The 17,765-nt window shown below is 36.4% G+C and overlaps 1 protein-coding gene across 6 annotated transcripts in view; it reads right to left on the minus strand.

Annotated features, from left to right (window-relative positions):
• Positions 1–17,765, minus strand: part of Ae2 (anion exchange protein Ae2) — an 834,322-nt gene that overhangs the window by 250,093 nt on the left and 566,464 nt on the right. For all 6 annotated transcript variants that reach the window (XM_090404845.1, XM_090404844.1, XM_090404848.1 and 3 more), the window contains one exon: positions 6,481–6,684. In XM_090404845.1, coding sequence (XP_090260971.1) covers positions 6,481–6,684 — 204 coding nt within the window. The remainder of the gene's footprint in view (positions 1–6,480; positions 6,685–17,765) is intronic.

Here is a 17,765-nt window from a genome sequence, read left to right on the forward strand (position 1 = left end):
CGATTTCTTGTGTTTTTATATAATATTTGCAGATGAGTGTTACTGGGTAACCTTTTTTTGTCTTTTCTATAGATTTTACAGTAATACTATTTAGAACGTCTCCATTTATCCATGGATTATTATTAGTTTGCCACCTCATTTGTGTAGGCTTTGTTGCTTTTTTGTATATTTCTGTGAGTATTAGTTGGAAGTTCTCATATAAAGTTACAGGATAATTTATTTTAAGTAGGCAATTCCAGTCTGTATTTTTTACGAGTCTGTCGACAATGCTCTTTAATATGATTGAGTTTTGTAGAGTTGTGGTATTAGGATATATAATAATAAATATAATAATAATAAATATTTATGCAGGTCTCACTATTATTAAAGAAATTATGTCATTAATTCTTTTTTTCTTTATGTGGCTTCCACTCATGAAAGTTTTTTGTAAACCTATAATACAATTGTACTGTGGGAAGGCTAAGAATTTTTTCCCTATTTTTATTATTATTATTATTATTTGACACCTCCAGCGAGTCCAAAGACTCATCGAGGGAGAGTGTGCCAACAGCATTGAACAATTGGTCCCCTTCCAACTACTAACCTATTAATTTTATATTTTTTGTATTTTTTATTTATTTTGTACATAGTGCAGAAATCCTGCTCTGGAGACCAAAGATAGAATTTTTTCAAGCCATTTCAGGTGTCCAATAAGGGGAGGGGTTGTGGTCTCACACCAGATGATAAAGTTCATCTCCAACTTAAAGACAATCACAAACATTCATGCCCAAGGCAGGATTCAAATTCATGACCTGTTTGTTGGTTGGAGAGTGGATACATTTAGCTAACTAGATTAACAATTGATGTCCTCATGCTTGAATCCTGAAATACGTAGTCCAGTACATTCAACATACTATTCCTCCAACACATACATCTAATTTGGTCAATTAAGCATAAATTTAAGTATACAACTCACAGAAATCTGAGATGTTTAGGTAGTTAAGTGACAAGTACAAACAAGTGATCATTAGGGGAGATTTTAACTACAGTAGTATAAAACTGAGAAGAGGAAACCACATATACAGTGGGTGATCGGTTAACGAACAGTTCGGACTGCGAACAAATCGGACAACAAACACTTTCATGAAAGATTTTTTATGTTCGGACAACAAACACGTTCGGATAACGAACATCTCACAGAACAAACACAAGAAGGAGTGACGCTGTGTAAGATTTGTAGAACTGTATTTTACTGCCATCTATGAACGGTTTCTGGAACGAGACTTTGACAGTTGTATACATAACCTTTTTGTGCACTAGTTAATTTCTGTTCTCTGAATTTTTGTAAGTGCTTTTCTGAACTTTTTATTTAAAAAAAACTGATAATATTATGTGTCCTAAAAAGAGTGGAGTGTCAAGAACTGTGCTCAACCAAGCAAGAGATAATAGCTAAGGTAGAGAGTGGGCAGAAGATGTCTGATGTTGCTAGGCAGTATGGCTTGAACAGGTCTACAGTAGGCACAATCTTAGCTAAGAAAGATATATCAAGAAGACTCAAGCAGCTAAATGAGTAACGAAAATGACATCTGAGAAACAAATATGTGCCATCCATGAAAAAATGGAGAGATTGAAGAACACCAAGAAACTCAGCGAGCTGTGTTTTCTTCTGAAAAAGAGGAAGACGAAAGAGGACCAATGCCAACATCTGCTATTAAAGATCTTTTGAAGAAGTGGGAGGATGTCAGAGCAATGGTCTTAGAATGGCACCCAAACCAGGTTGAGGTCAATGGGCATAGGGATCTCTACAACAACAATGCTATTAATCACTTCCGAAAAATCCTGAAGAGAGAAAAGCAATTGACATCGGATAGCTTCTTTAACGCCCCACAAACGAAAAAAAAAAAAAACATGACAGATGAAAATGCAAGACTGTGTATGTATGCATTATTGTTATTATAAATAAATGTAATAAGAAATTATATAATTTTTTATTTATTTTTTTGGGTCTCCAGAATGAATTAATCAAATTCCCATAAAAATCTATGGCAAATCGATGATCAGTTAACGAACAATTCGGCAGCGAACATCATCTTTGAACAAATTATGCTCATTAACCGATCATCCTCTGTATTGCAAAGAAATTGAATTTCTGCCATTCCAGAGGGATAAATTTGGCAGCATGTACTAGAGGGAACACGAGGTTCTAAAATTTTCAATTCAATCCCAGCATCAGAGGATCTTATTACAGCTGAGATGCCACGCTTGTCCCTGGCTGGAAAGAGTAATTATGTAGTCTTGACTTGGAGAATAAAAGACATGCAGAGATAATAAGGAGAAACACATTTATATGGGATTATAAAGTGATTATAACAGTCTCAGAAACCAGTTTGGTGAAATTCCATTGATGCAAAAAGGGAGAGATATTGCCAGTGCACAGAAACCAGTTAGGATATTTAATGAAATATAAAGAGATTGGCTCTGCCCAAAGACTTTTTTCATTATGTAGCCAGTAGAAGCAGAAATGAGTGTGGTATACCAATGCTGTTAGATGAAAATGGAGTTTGAGTGATTAATTCAGTTGATATAGTAGAATTGTTTAATGATAATTTTATTGAGGAATTTCTTCCTCCTAAAGTAGTTTTATTACACAAGGAATGAGGAAAGCTTAAGGAGACTTAGAAATGTATGAGGAGAATGTAATTAATTTCAAATACTAAGTACTCTAGATGTCACTTTTATTTATTTATTCAGTGTATGGGTAAAAATACAAGAAATTACGTGAAAATCTATATAGGTTGACAGTTCATTGAACCAATCGATGGCACTATTTGGGAGTAAATGTAGGTTATGAGGCCTCTGTGAAAGGAGTGTGTGGGACAGTCATCAGTAATATTATGCATAGTCTGCACAGTGCCACACACACATACACACGAAAGGTTGTAATTTTCCATAGATATAAGTGGGCACAGCTGTTGTGCCTGCTCCTAAATCTGTTTAGCTAGCTCCAGAGGCATCAAGGCAAATTGAATCCTGGTTTGCAATCAGGTACTTGTTTGCCGCTTGTAGTTCATTCCAGTCTTCTCTACCAGTACTGATGACCATCATCTGGTATTTCCACAACTCAGATGGGAGATGAGGATGCGAGTTGTAGGTGGAAAGATATCTTGATGGTATAAGAGGGTTAATGTTATTTTTCATTTTATGTCTTTGATGGTAGCTTCTTTTCTGTAGCATGGAGGAGCAATGTGGGAAAGAACAGGTAACCAAGGAAGAGAAGTAGATCTTGAGGTACTAGAGATGGTTCTCACTGTTATGTTAGGCTGTGTGCCCACAAGAGTTGTGTGGTGACTTCAGTTCCAAAAGATGTTAGCAGTGCTTGGGATAAAATCAGTGGGTATCTGAGGAAAGCAATATCAGATTGTGTCCCTATGGTCAGGAGGTCAAACAAGGCAGGCATTAGATGGATGAGCAGTAGTATCAAGCTTGAACTGCAAAAAAAGAAAATGTTATGGAGAATTTACAAGGAGAAGGGCGATCAGGACACCCATGAGCAGTACAAGGCTCAAGCTAGGAAGGTTACCAGCATAGTAAGAAAAGCTAAATCAGATTATGAGAAGACCTTAGCCAAAGAGATCAAGGGTAATCCCAAAGAGTTCTTCCGCTATGTGGCAAGTAAGAGGAAGAATGACTTCGGAAGGATAACCTTAGTGGGTGCTGATGGTATTGAGGTGACAAAATCAGATGTAATAGTCGAGTTACTGAGTGATCACTTCTCAAAAGTCTATCACCCAAGTGAGGATATCTCTATACCTATAGCAATACCTAATGTGAGAATTGAAGCTAAAGAATCAGAGGTATTAAATATATTGCAAAACTTAAATGCAAACACTGCGGTAGGCTTAGATGGAATATCAGCTCGGGTGTTGCGTGAATGTGCAAATGAATTGTCAACCCCTCTTACCTGGATATTTAATTTAAGTTTGAACTCTGGTATGGTCCCTAGGGAGTGGAAGTTAGGCAAAGTGGTTCCTTTGCATAAGGGTGGCTCTAAAACTGCGGTATTGAATTACAGACCAATCACCATCTCAGGAGTAGTGATAAAAGTATTGGAAAAGTTGGTTAAAGACAAAATTCAAGAATGGGTGGATCAGGATATGATACTCTATAGAGGCCAACATGGTTTTGTTAAAGGTAGATCCTGCCTTAGCAATCTATTAACTATTCATAATAGAATAACATCCAAGTTGGACAAAGGAACTGGCTACACAGTGGTACTTCTGGATTTTGCTAAGGCTTTTGACAGGATACCCCATAGAACACTGTTACGCAAATTGGAGCAGATGGGAATGGATATTAAATTGGTGATATGGATAGGAGAATGGCTCAGGGAGAGATACCATAAGGTGGTGTATGGAGGAGCCGAGTCCAGAATGAGGCAGGTGACCAGTGGTGTACCTCAGGGCTCTGTGCTTGGGCCAATATTGTTTAATTTGTATATAAATGATATAGGAAACGGCTTAAAGGGAGATATTCAGTTGTTTGCTGATGATGCAAAGTTGTGTAGTGCAATAAAAAATCAAGCTGATGTTGAAAGTTTGCAGGAGGATTTAAATAAGCTGGTAAAATGGGCAAAAGAAAATGGATGTCAGTTCAATGTGGAAAAGTGTAAAGTCATGCATTTTGGGATTAAAAGATTACCAGCTGTGTACTACATCGATGGAAAGGTACTCCAAGAGATTGATGAGGCTAGGGACTTAGGGGTATTGGTAGATAGGGAGATGAAGTTCAGAGGACACATTGCTAAGGTGTCCAAGATTGCACATAGGATTACTTGGTTGTTGAGGAACACACTGACATCCAGAGATAAAGAGGTTATTATTCCCCTTTATAAAGCATTGATACTTCCACATTTGGATTACTGTGCTCAGGTCTGGTCACCTGGATTCCTTGGAGATGAGGAGGCTGTGGAGAGGGTTCAGAGAAGAGTGACCAAGTTGGTGAGTGATATAAAAAATACTCCCTACATTGATAGATTGAGAGCTTGTGGATTGCAGAGATTGGTTGATAGGCGAAGAAGAGGTGATATGATAGAAACATTCAAATTACTAAAAGGTTTTTATAGGATTGATGCAGGGGAAATGTTTCAGCTGTGTGATAGTGATGGAAGAACAAGAGGTCATCTCTGGAAATTAAAGAAGAGTGTGGTTAACAAAGGTGTCAGAACAAGGTTTTTTGCCTGGAGGGTGGTGAATGAGTGGAATTCATTGCCTGACTTAGTTGTGAGCTCTTCGTCTGTAAATGAATTCAAGAAGAGATATGACAGATATTGTTTTGCTAGTTTGGGTCTCCCGCGATGAGTCTACTGACTCCATGGAGATACCCGTAATAATAATAATAATAATAATAATTATTATTATTATTATTATTATTTGTGACACCTCCAAGGAGTCCGAAGACTGTGTGTGTTTATTTCATTTCTCACAAAATCTGGAAACACCCTGCTCTAGAGACCAAACACTGCAAAGTTTCAGACCATTTTCAGGCCTCCAGTAATACAGGTGGTGGAGAACTCAAAGAAATTTATTTCCCACCTAAAAGTAATCACAAAATATCCATGCCCATGGCAAGATTCAAATGTGCAGTCTGTTGGTTGGAGAGCAAATATGCTGACCACTTGGCCAACCACAGTCCAGATTGTTTGTAATTTGATGAATATCATGTTTTATGGTGGCTTGTTAGTTTATTATCTTGACCTCCATGGAGTCACAAGACTTATTGTGGGAGGTCAGCACTATTGTACCACTATCATCCAAGTTGCCAATCATGATAGATCAAATCTCAAAAAATGCAGCTGTTCAATGCTCACTAAACAATATGCAACATGATGATATTAAATTTTTTTTTGTTTACACAGCCCAGACAATCTTCACAGACATTCACAGATAGCACACCTAATATAAGCATGCTGCCAATTTCTGTTTTGTTTTCATGTGGTACAGCAATATCCTACTCTGTTCTCCAGTGATGGAATTGTGCAATGAACTAAGCAGTGAACATGTCATAATATTAGAAATAGTTTTATTTTCAATCATGTAACTCTTGACTGCTGACTAGTATCTACAATTTTAAACTTTAACATATTATTATTTTCCAGTAATAATAAATTTTAGTGATTTTAACTGTCAAAAAAAAGTTATAATAAACTAGATAATACTATATTTTAGTTTAAAACCGAGTACCGGTCCGTAACTTTAACAGGTTTCTTTCTCAAACAACAGTATTAAAAAAGAGGAAATAAACATTCTCAACATAATTTAATAATCATTTCCTGTATTGTTCTCAGTAAATATTTACATGTTTTAGTATGAATTGGAATTATTCTCAATGCAAATTAGCATTAATATCAAACAATTTGTAATATACCATAATTCTATACATTTTTTAATATGTATTGCACATCTTCACATTTGACACAAAAACAAAAGAAATGACATGCTGTACCCATTAATCCTCCAAATGTTATTGATGCAGCAAGAGCAGCAAAATAAATGAAGACTGCTGAAGCTAGACATTGACCATTTAATCCATCTAAAATATCACTAACATACCAAGGATATCGATTTTTGACATCATTAATCAGACCACCAAAACATCTATGTGTGCGACTTAAAGGATCATAGGGGATCTTATCATCACCTTCAGATTCTAAAAATTAAATATATTGTAACCAAATTTATTAGATTAATGAAATATAAGAACAAAAAATAAAATAAAATCAAAAAATCAAAAATTTAATTTATTAAACAGTTTAGACAAGATGAGCATTCAGACAATTGCATATTAATGATAAGAAAATAATTTAAAAATATTTAAATTCTGCACATAATAATGTTTACTTGTTTACTATCCCCAACATTTGATGGAAAGTATATACAATGTAAAATTGATATGCTTTATCCAACATGAAAAACAAGTTTCAAATATCTCCTGTTTCAAAACTAGAACTTCATTGCCATAAGAGGCATCTATGTTCTTGTCATTGTTACGTAGTGATCAGCATTCATTATGACAAAATTACGAAGACTATTGCAATATTGGAATAATAACTTTAATTTAAAATCAAACTAAACACAACATTTTTACTTCATATTAAATCCATCGTCATATGAAGTACACAAATATATATATGCATAAACAAGCTATATTACAATACATGACATATTACTACCAAATAATTACTTACTAATCTGGTCAACAGTTGACTAAATGGTGACTTCTGATGAAGGAAAATCATTATTATTATTACTGATGGAGTCGATAGGACTCACTGCAGGAGGTCAATGCTAGATAACACAAGGCCTATTGTCCTACTCCTTAAACTCATCCAGCATTTGTACATTTACCACCCTCTCAGGCAATGCATTCCATGTTCCTAACACTCTTCATGTAAAAAAAAAATATTTTAACTTCTCTCTCACTGCTTCTGTGGCGCCAAGGCCTTATTCTTTCCCCTCACTGTACCATATGAAAAATCTCCCAAGTGTCAATACAATAATAACCTTTCAACAGGTTAAATGTATCAATCATGTTTTCCCTACCCCTCATCGCATATCCACCAAACACTGTAGTCCACATTCCTTCAATCTATCCTCATAATCAATATTGTTCAGTCCTGATATCATTTTTATTATTCACCTTTTCAAAGGTTATTTCATCTCCTTCAAATTCTGGTGAACACATCTGAGAACAGTAATCCACACGTAGTCTGATTGGAGCTCTACACAATGGAGCCACTGCCCTTTTCTCTCTGTTGGTCAATACCAATCATGGCATTGCAGCACAATCTCACCCCCCCCCACTACACGTCCTCTGAACTTTAAATTTCCACACGCCAAGATCCCATATTTCCTCCACTTCTTTCAGTGTAACTAAGCCATGTAAGTATGGAGCATCCAATCTGTGGATCCCACATTTCAAAACCTTACACTAAGCTGTATTAAATGGTCATACCCATTCATTTTCCAATCTTTCCAGCATATTCAAATCCTTCTAAAGAGCCAAAACATCAGCATTATTACTAATAACCCTCAGTGAGTATATCATTGACATGACATCAAGACTGAACACTAATGATACCAGTACTGAACTTTTGGAACTCACCTGTAACATTCCTTGTCCCTGATATGTCTCTATCATATACAACTATCTGATATCTATCAGAAAGTCAGTTATTAATTCAGTCTCCTAACTTGATATCCAAAAAATCCATATGTTGCAACTTAAATACTAACTTGTGTGGTATCCTATCAAATGCCTTTGCAAAATCAAAAATGATGATGCATGTTACTCTCATTCAGTCCTCCTTATCTATTCTAAAAGGCACAAAAATTACAAAAACAAGAGTGCCCCCTAATAAATTTATGATGGACTGTAACAAGAATATTGTCCTCATCTGTACAAATGAGTCATTTCTAATTTTTAAAAATTGTAACAACCAAACAAGAAATAGAAACTGGTCTATTCGATATTCCACTGTACTACCACCAAACTCACACAATGGCAAAGAGGGCATCTTACTCTCTTTCTACTGCTCAAGTACTTGCCTTCTTGCAGACTTTCATTAAACAGGTTAATGGCAAAGTGACTTCCACATCACATCCCCTTAAAACAGGTGATAAAATTCCACATAGTTCCACTGCCTCACTGAAATGTAGCATACTCTGTATTTGAAATAAGGAGCATGCTAAATATTCAGTATTTGGAATACAAGCTTTTCATTCACTTCTTGTGCTTCACCAGAATGGTACACTCTAATAAAGTGATCTAAATAGCTCAACTATGTCATAATTCTTGACATCATCTTCCCCATCCATCAACAAACTGCCATTGTACTGCTAAAAGCTGGTCTCTAAGTCTGACTGCATTATAATTCCGCATAAACTCCTTCGAACTCAATATTTCAGCATGCCTATTAAAAAGTCCAGACCACATGATCACTCTTACCAACTGGGGACAAGTATGACATCTCAGTCACAATAATCCTCTGATTCTGTGACCAGACCAAATTCTTGATTCTCATCAAATGATGAGGATCCCCGCCCCCCCTCCATCACATGATGCTAAGACAGTTGTCTTTCAAGTAGTCCAAAAATTCAGTATTGTATACTGCCCAGTTTACTTGGTTAGTTCCCATAATAATCCCTCCCTTTGTACTTGCCAAATTAATTTGCATAAACAATTGTCTACTCATCACAATCAATAAATCAATATCTTGTTCTATAAACTCGCACCGCATTCTTGGTATAAGTTAAGTGAGTTTCACTGATACTAACAATCATCAGAGAGACTGAACTAATTAACACCATAACTTAATTCACATTTTCCCTAATGCTTCCAGCATTAGTATAGAAAATCCAGCAAACTGCCCATATTCAAATAGCTATCATTAATACCTGCATACTCCACTTAGCTCCTCAAGTATACACTGTCATTTCTTAATTCGCTATGCTACATTCCACCCTTGATATTATTATTATTATTTAGGCTTCCAAGGAGTCAAAAGACTCATCGCAGGAGGTCCTTCCTAAGAAACACAAGTCTATCGAGACTCAACGTGGGAGGTCCCTCCTAGGAAACACAAAGTCTATCATACCACTCCAACTCATTGGCCGTTCTCACTCTCACCACTCTATCAGGCAATGCATTCGACGGTTCAACCACCCCTCCATGTAAAGAAACCATTCCCCACCCTCTTGCTCACAGTTTCCTCTCGTAACTTCCAGGGATGGCACCTTGTCATGACTCCTTCCCGCTGTTCAACCAAGCAAAAGAACTCCCCGGTGTCAACCCTTCTATTCACCAAACACTATCTCATCACATTCCCTCAGCCGATCCTCATAACTAACATTGCACAGTCCTGAAACTGTCTTTGCTATCCACCTCTGTACAGTTAATTTATCTCCTTCAAATCCTGGGGATCAAATCCGAGAACAATAGTCTAAGTGTGGTCTCATCAGGGTCTTATACAATGGAATGATAATTCTTTCATCTCTGCAGGTTAGCATCCTTCTCATTATTGCAACAATCCTCTGTGTTACCTTCACCACCTTTGCAATATGTCCAGAATGCAGAAACAGTTAACAACAGTTAGCCAAAATTGGAAAGGTTCGCGTGACATGATACGCATGAAGCGTGAAGAGTCAGTCATTTTTACAAAGTCGCATTATATAATTTTTGGCTTAGTGTAGCTCCGTTAAACTTAATAAGTTGATCAGATTTTTCCACATATCCTTCAATATAACCCCTTGGTTACTATTAAGGTTACATCCTGTTCGTAGGACTACTGCAGCTTCTTTAAAAGTTGGATGCATGGTATCCCCCTAAAGACAACGTAGCTTTCTTCAAATATGTGGGTGTTTATAGCATGCGATGCGCATGTGGACTATCCTACATAAGCCAAACTTCGAGAAGCCTAGAAATTAGAAAGAAAGAACATGTAGGAGATGTTAATCACAACAGAACAGACACCTCAGGTTTGGTACATCATTTCTCAACTTCAAACTACGCAATACATTGGGATAACAGCTCCATGCCATATATAAAAGAGGATTACAGTTGTCGAACTTTTAAAGAAGCTGCAGTAGTCCTACGAAGAGGATGTAACCTTAATTGTAACCAAGGGGTTATATTAAAGGATATGCGGAAAAATCTGATTAACTCATTAAGGTTAGCGGAGCTACATTATGCCAAAAATTATGTAACGCGACTTTGTAAAAATGACTAACTCTTTACGCTTCATGCGTATCATGTCACGCGAACCTTTCCAATTTTGTCTAACTGTTGTTAACCGTTTCTGCATTCCTTTGTTTTTTTGCATTTATTAGTAGTTTTTTCACCTGCTCATCTTGACAAAGTTAGTCAGATACAGCTAGCGAAACTAGTAGATGTTTTTGTACATGTGTGTATTAAAACCTATGTTCTTGTAATCCAAATAGTATGTGTTAATCTTTAAAAATGACCAAATATAACTTCCATCATGAGCATTTTATTATTTTTATTATCATTAAAACACAAACTCTGGAAACTATACCAACACAGTTAATATAGCATTAACACTTATATACACATCACAAATCACCAGCATCTAATGCCTACATTCCATCTATAAACAAACAACATAAATAGTGAAAGCTAATCCAACTCTCTTTATAAAAGCAAACCCTAGCTTCGAAGTAGTGGGATTAGCCTGTCTCATTTCAACTAATCCTCATAGGCATAGACTGCAAATTATTGTATTGTAACCCTCGTATAATGCGGGTACAGGTAACAGGTAACCCTCGTATAACGCAGTACTTATACAATGCGGTTTCGACATAACGCGGTCTACAAATTATAGTAACCTTTTATCTTTTCATATATCTTTCACTGCATGACTTAAAAATCAAATTTTATCTTTGTTAAATTTGCATCTGTCCGTATTGCACATGTAGTTATAAGAAGCGAATTTATATTAGGGGAAATACCCTTTAGCATGCATGTACGTCAATTGTTTACCGTATAAAGTGTTTATTGTTGAAAATTGTCTTCATTTTTCTGCCAGGAAAGCACATTAATAATAATAAGTGTGTTAATCTGAAGCTGAGCACATTATTTTCTGGTGAATTACATACATAATTAATACGTAATGTTTTTTTTATGAAAAAATTTATTTTTATAGTAAGGGCCACTTAGAGAGCTTTTGCGATATGGTTGAAAACGAAATTAGTGAATTAATTGATGTGGAAATAGATTTAAATGAGGTGGAACTGGTACAGTTAATAGATGACGCTGAACCAAATGGCAGGGAGAGTTCTGCCGAAGACTCTGATTGTGATGAATCAGTTAAATAATTCAATTTAAAGAAATTAGCAGAAGAAATATTTTCTGGTGAATTACATACATAATTAATACGTAATGTTTTTTTTATGAAAAAATTTATTTTTATAGTAAGGGCCTCTTAGAGAGCTTCTGCGATATGGTTGAAAACGAAATTAGTGAATTAATTGATGTGGAAATAGATTTAAATGAGGTGGAACTGGTACAGTTAATAGATGACGCTGAACCAAATGGCAGGGAGCGTTCTGCCGAAGACTCTGATTGTGATGAATCATTTAAATAATTCAATTTAAAGAAATTAGCAGAAGGATTGGACTTGTTATTTGGATTTTGGTTGGACTTCCTAACTTGTTAGGAAGTTATTTTATGGATAATGATCCCTAAATGGAGCCCTCCGGAAAATTCACGAGACAATTGGATATTTGTTTAGCTCCATATTATGAACTTAATCATAAAAATTGCAAGGTCTTATTACTGACTTCATGATAACTAACTGTCTTCAATTGCATACTTCAGCTGGTTACTAAACCAGCCGAAGTATGCAATGAGAATTATACAAATGATGTCCAAGAGATTTCAACTGATGATGATGTCCGGCTACTCGTAAATAAAGAACATCTAAGAAATGTTCGTTTTGAAGACAGTGATGATGATTAAAACATGCACTTCATTTTTATTTTGCCTAAAACATTTATGCATTACATGCAATGAAGTTTACGTACAATTTGTATTTTTATAAGTTTATACTATGTATTTTGTTTCATAGTTTATGTTTTCTTATGTGATCCGAGTTTTACATAACATGATTTATATAATGCGGCATTTCTATGGAACGCAACATCCACGTTATACAAGGGTTACCTGTATATGTCAATACCATGTATAATTATAAATGATGATATTGATATGGAAAAAAAAATTGTGTATTTATATTTAAAGAAAAAAAATATTTAAAAGAAATAAGGTACTTTAAACTATGTACAGAATTTTGTAGAGCAGAAAATATAATGTCTTAATTGTACATATGTAAATACTCTGTATGATGATAATAGAAAAAAATTATTATATAGAGAAATTATATCTATTGTTAATGTATATACAGAGTATAAATATGCAAAAAAAAAACTGTAATAATCATCATTATTAACATTATAATAATAAACATTGTAAACAATTATTATTATTTTAAAAATATTATGCACGTGTAAGTATCTGTTATGCACAATTGTGTTCATGTAATGTATCAAAAATATTATATGTATAAAAAGTATTATTATTAGTATAAAGTAAAAGTCAGGGGTAGAAGAATACTCCCACTCCTGACTTTTGTCCTTAAATCCCTCCTCTTCTCCCAAAAAAAACTTCTATCTTCAGATTCTTCTCTCACTCCCCACCTGCCAAATGCTCTCTACCCACCCTTAATAATAATACTATACATATAAAACACCCAGGTTTTTTCAAATAATTTCCCCCACATTACTTCCCTCCCCCTTTAAATTAACAGCAGATGAAGGCACATCGCTTGGATAAGGAGGCAGAAAACAACATCAAAAAATGTATGTCCAAATTTTTCTCCTATTCGAGGTAGAAGAAATAAGAGATCTGGGGAGTGATAGTGGATAAGGATCTGAAATTTAGGGGACACATAGCAAAAATTGTGAAGACAACATAAAGGCTTCTGGGATTGATGTGGAGGACACTGACATGTAGAAGTAGGGAGATTCTTGTTCCTTTGTAAAAGGCTTTGATTAGGCCACACACGGATTATTGTGCCCAGATTTGGTCACCTGGTTTTCAGAAGCATGAAGAGATATTGGAAGGATCCAAAGGCAACTGACTAAGGTAATTTCTGACCTCTGGAATGTCGAGTATGAGGAAAGATTGAGAAGATGCAATTTGAAAAGTCTGATGGACAGGAGGAAGAGGGGAGATATGATAGAGACCTATAAATTGGTAAGGGGTTGTTATAGGATCAATGCTGGAGAAGTTCTACAGAAAATAGTGCGAGATCGAGGGGAGAACCAGAGGTGATCCCTGAAAACTGTATAAAGAAGGCGTGAGTAGGAGAGTGAAAGGCAGGTTTTTCTCATGCAGAGTTGTAAATGATTGGAATGCCTTGCCTGAGAGTGTGGTGTCTGCAAGGAGTTTGAATGTGTTCAAGGCACGGTATGATGAGCTGTGTGTGTGATAAAAGGACCTCCCAGATGAATCTTTAACTCCATGAGGTCTTGGAGTGGTAATAATAATAATAATATATTAGCTTTATAACACTTCAGTAATGCCCTAAGATTTGGGCAAAGAGCCAATGACATTGTAAAAAAAAGGGGCACTCCTAAACGAAAGTAGACTATATTAGGCATTAAAATAATAGTATTATTATTATATGAATGCATGTAATTTATCTGAGACATAATAAAATGTTTAAAAAAATACAAATAATAATAAAAAAAATTAAGAGAGACCTCCAGGGAGTCAGGGACTCATCAAGGGAGGCCACATATACACACCAGCTACTATACTTATTATTGAATTCATTCACACTGCTTGCACTCACAACATCCAATGGCAATCTATTCCAATCACGCACCATCCAATGAGAGAAAAATCTAGCTCTCCCTCCCCCCTTCTTAGCGGCATTCATTCTCAGCTTACCAGGATGCCCTCTTGTCTTTTCCCCACCCTCAATAAATTGAAAAAATTCCATCAACAGAAATCTTGTATGACCCTTTCAGAAGTTTGTAAGTCTCAATCATATCACCCCTCTTTCTTCTGTTTGCTAGTGTCTGCCAGTCTACAAATTCTCAATCTGTCTTCCTCATCAGTATTCATTTTTAACACTCTCCTTTGCACTCTTTCCGACATATCAGAATCACAATGGAAACCAGGAGACCAGACCTGTGCACAATAGTCCAAGTGAGATCTTAACACCTTGTAAAGAGGCAAAATGATATCCTTATCTTTACATGTGAAATATTCCTTTCAGCATTGCAATTATCTTTTGAGTTCTATTTGCAATCTTTGCTACATGGCCCCTGAACTTCAACTTCCTATCTACTAACACTCCAAGATCCCTAGCCTCATCAGTTTCTTCAAGCATAATCCCACCAATATAATACAACACTGGATATCTAATCATGCAAAGTGCATGACTTTATATTTACTGCATATCAGTAGCATTCCTGATTACCCTGCCTATCTTTGCATCATCAGAAAATAGTTGTATGTAGCTTGTCAAATCCTTCCCAATATCATTAATGTATAGATTCAATAACAGTGGGCCAAGCACTGTTCCTTGTGGTACACCACTGGTTACCTTAAATATGAATTGAAACAAAATTGCATAAATGTAAGATAATAAAATGCTTAATGAAATTAAGATTGTTTTGATGAAATCCAGAACTTAGACCAGTTTTAATTGTACTGAAGCACATCTGAATTTTAGGTATTACTAATTTTATAAATGTATGAATTATAACAAAAATTATTTTTTATGTAGGATCCTCATATGTTTTAGAATGTCTGTTTACGAGGCAGTATCTGACATTACACGGATGACACTTGGTATAACATAAGTCTGGGTAGCTACCAGAAGTCTCTGTAAGTAGTACATTTATTGAACTTCGTTCAATTCAGTTTGATCTCTTAGTCATATCCATCTACAGGTTTGTTGTTTGTTTCTGTTGATTCTGCTAGCCGAACTTCAATCACTTTATAGCCGTCGACATCGTTTAGTTTGCGGGATTGGAACTTGGCAGCAATTGTTTTTTTTCTCCTGATGTTTTTTGGTGTCAGTCCGGTAGACACACGGGCTTCTTCTCCAGGCAGGACATCCCCTTTCATGCATAATTTCAACGGTTGCATGAGACCAGGGCCCTCAAAGCCAGCCAGGCTGGCCGAGTGGTTAGCATATCTGCTCTCGAGCCAAAAGGCTGCGGGTTCGAATCCTGCCATGGGCATGGAGGTTTGTGATTATCTGTGGAAACACCAGTGATGGTGGTAGTGGTCGGTGGTAGATGGCGTTGGTGTAGTTGTGGTCAGTTGGTGGATTGAGTGGTAGAGACAGTTGTAGAGCAGGTGCCCTCCCTCGATGAGTCTTTGGACTCCCTGGAAGTGTCAAATGATAATAATAATAAAAAATCTTGAAGACACATCCCCATATAACATTTTTGATATCTGTCTGTTTGTCAGCCAACCTCCATGCTGTATTCTGTCAAAAGCCTTAGCAAAATCCAAAAGTATCATGGTGTATCCATTCCCCTTGTCTAATTCCATGGTAACATTGTTATAGAATGTGAGCAAGTTACTAAAACATGACCTTCCCTTAGTAAACTCATGTTGCTCATTGCAAAGTAGAGATTCACTGTCAACCCATTACTGAATGCAAGCCAATAACCAATTTTTCCAAAATCTTCACCACCACGACCCTTATGCAATGGAATTTCCATACATTCTTTCCATTCCTGCAGAATCGTCCCTATTCTGCGACTTATTAAACAGTCTAGTCAAAGGAATAGCCAGTTTAGCTGAAGACTTTCAGCACACCTACTGATATCTCATCAGTCCCTATTACTGAATTCTTATTCAGTTTGTGCAACAGCTCTAATACCTTTTCTTCATACACTTGAATTTCTTCATCCATTGAAGCGGTAGCAGTGAGCTCAATATCACATACACCAGGTTGATAGCTTTTAACAAAATGGGCACTCATTAGTTCAACAACCTCTTCTACATCTGTAACCCTCACACCACCTGCATTTAGAATAGTTATTTTTCATATTCATTCTTTCTTTTTCTTGCAGCATATCGATAGAATTCTCGTGAGTTGTCTTTAGCATGCAGAGTCAGTTTCTTTTGTGAGGTAACTGTATTTAAAATGACTCAGGTTCGTTTTAGTTTCAGTGCAGTGTTTTTTGAGATGTATTTATATTTTATAATAAAGTTACAAGAGCATTAGATGAGGGAAAGCTATATACCATCATTTTCCTAGACTTAGCCAAGGCATTTGACAGGGTGCCACATGATAAGCTGATATTAGTAATAGTGCAGATGTGGTAGCCCTGCAAGAGGATTTGAATAAGATAGATAGATGGACAAATGAATGGGGGTATTGGTTTAATGCAGCAAAGTGTAAAGGTCTTGAGGTTTGGGACATATCGATAGGATGCTGCATACTCTATGGGAGGAGTTAAACTGGAGGAAGTAGGGGAGACAAGAGATCTGGGGTTGATGATTGATAGAAACCTGAAATTTAGGGTACATATTGCAAAGGTAGTGAAGGTAACACAGAGGATTGCTGCAATAATGAGAAGGACACTGACCTGCAGAGATAAAAGAGTTATCATTCCGTTGTAAAAGACTCTGATCAGACCACACTCAGACTATTGTTCTCAGATCTGGTCCCCAGGATTTGAAGGGGATAAATTAACTGTGGAAATGGTACAAAGGTGGATAACAAAGATGATGTCAGGACTGCACAATGTTAGTTATGAGGATCGGCTGAGGGAATGTGGACTGCAGAGTTTGGTGGATATAAGAAGGAGAGGTGATATGATTGAGACTTTTAAACTGTTGAGAGGTGGTTACAGGGTTGACACTGGGGAGTTCTTTTGCTTGGTTGAACAGCGGGAAGGAGTCATGACAAGGGGCCATCCCTGGAAGTTACGAAAGGAAACTGTGAGAAAGAGGGTGAGGAGTGGTTCCTTTGCATGGAGGGTGGTTGAACCAAGGAATGCGCTGCCTGATGGAGTGGTGAGAGCGAGAACGGTCAATTAGTTTAAGGAGTGGTATGATAGACTTTGTGTTTCTCTGGGGGGGACCTCCCCTCGATGAATCTTGATAGGCTTTGTGTTTCTTAGGAAGAACCTCCCACAACGAGTCTTTTGACTCCATGGAGGTCTGAATAATAATAATAT

This window comes from Typopeltis vanoorti, chromosome 15 (genome assembly GCF_054136105.1).
Source record: "Typopeltis vanoorti isolate ZY-2024b chromosome 15, IOZ_Tvanoo_1.0, whole genome shotgun sequence".
Lineage (NCBI taxonomy): Eukaryota > Metazoa > Arthropoda > Arachnida > Uropygi > Thelyphonidae > Typopeltis > Typopeltis vanoorti.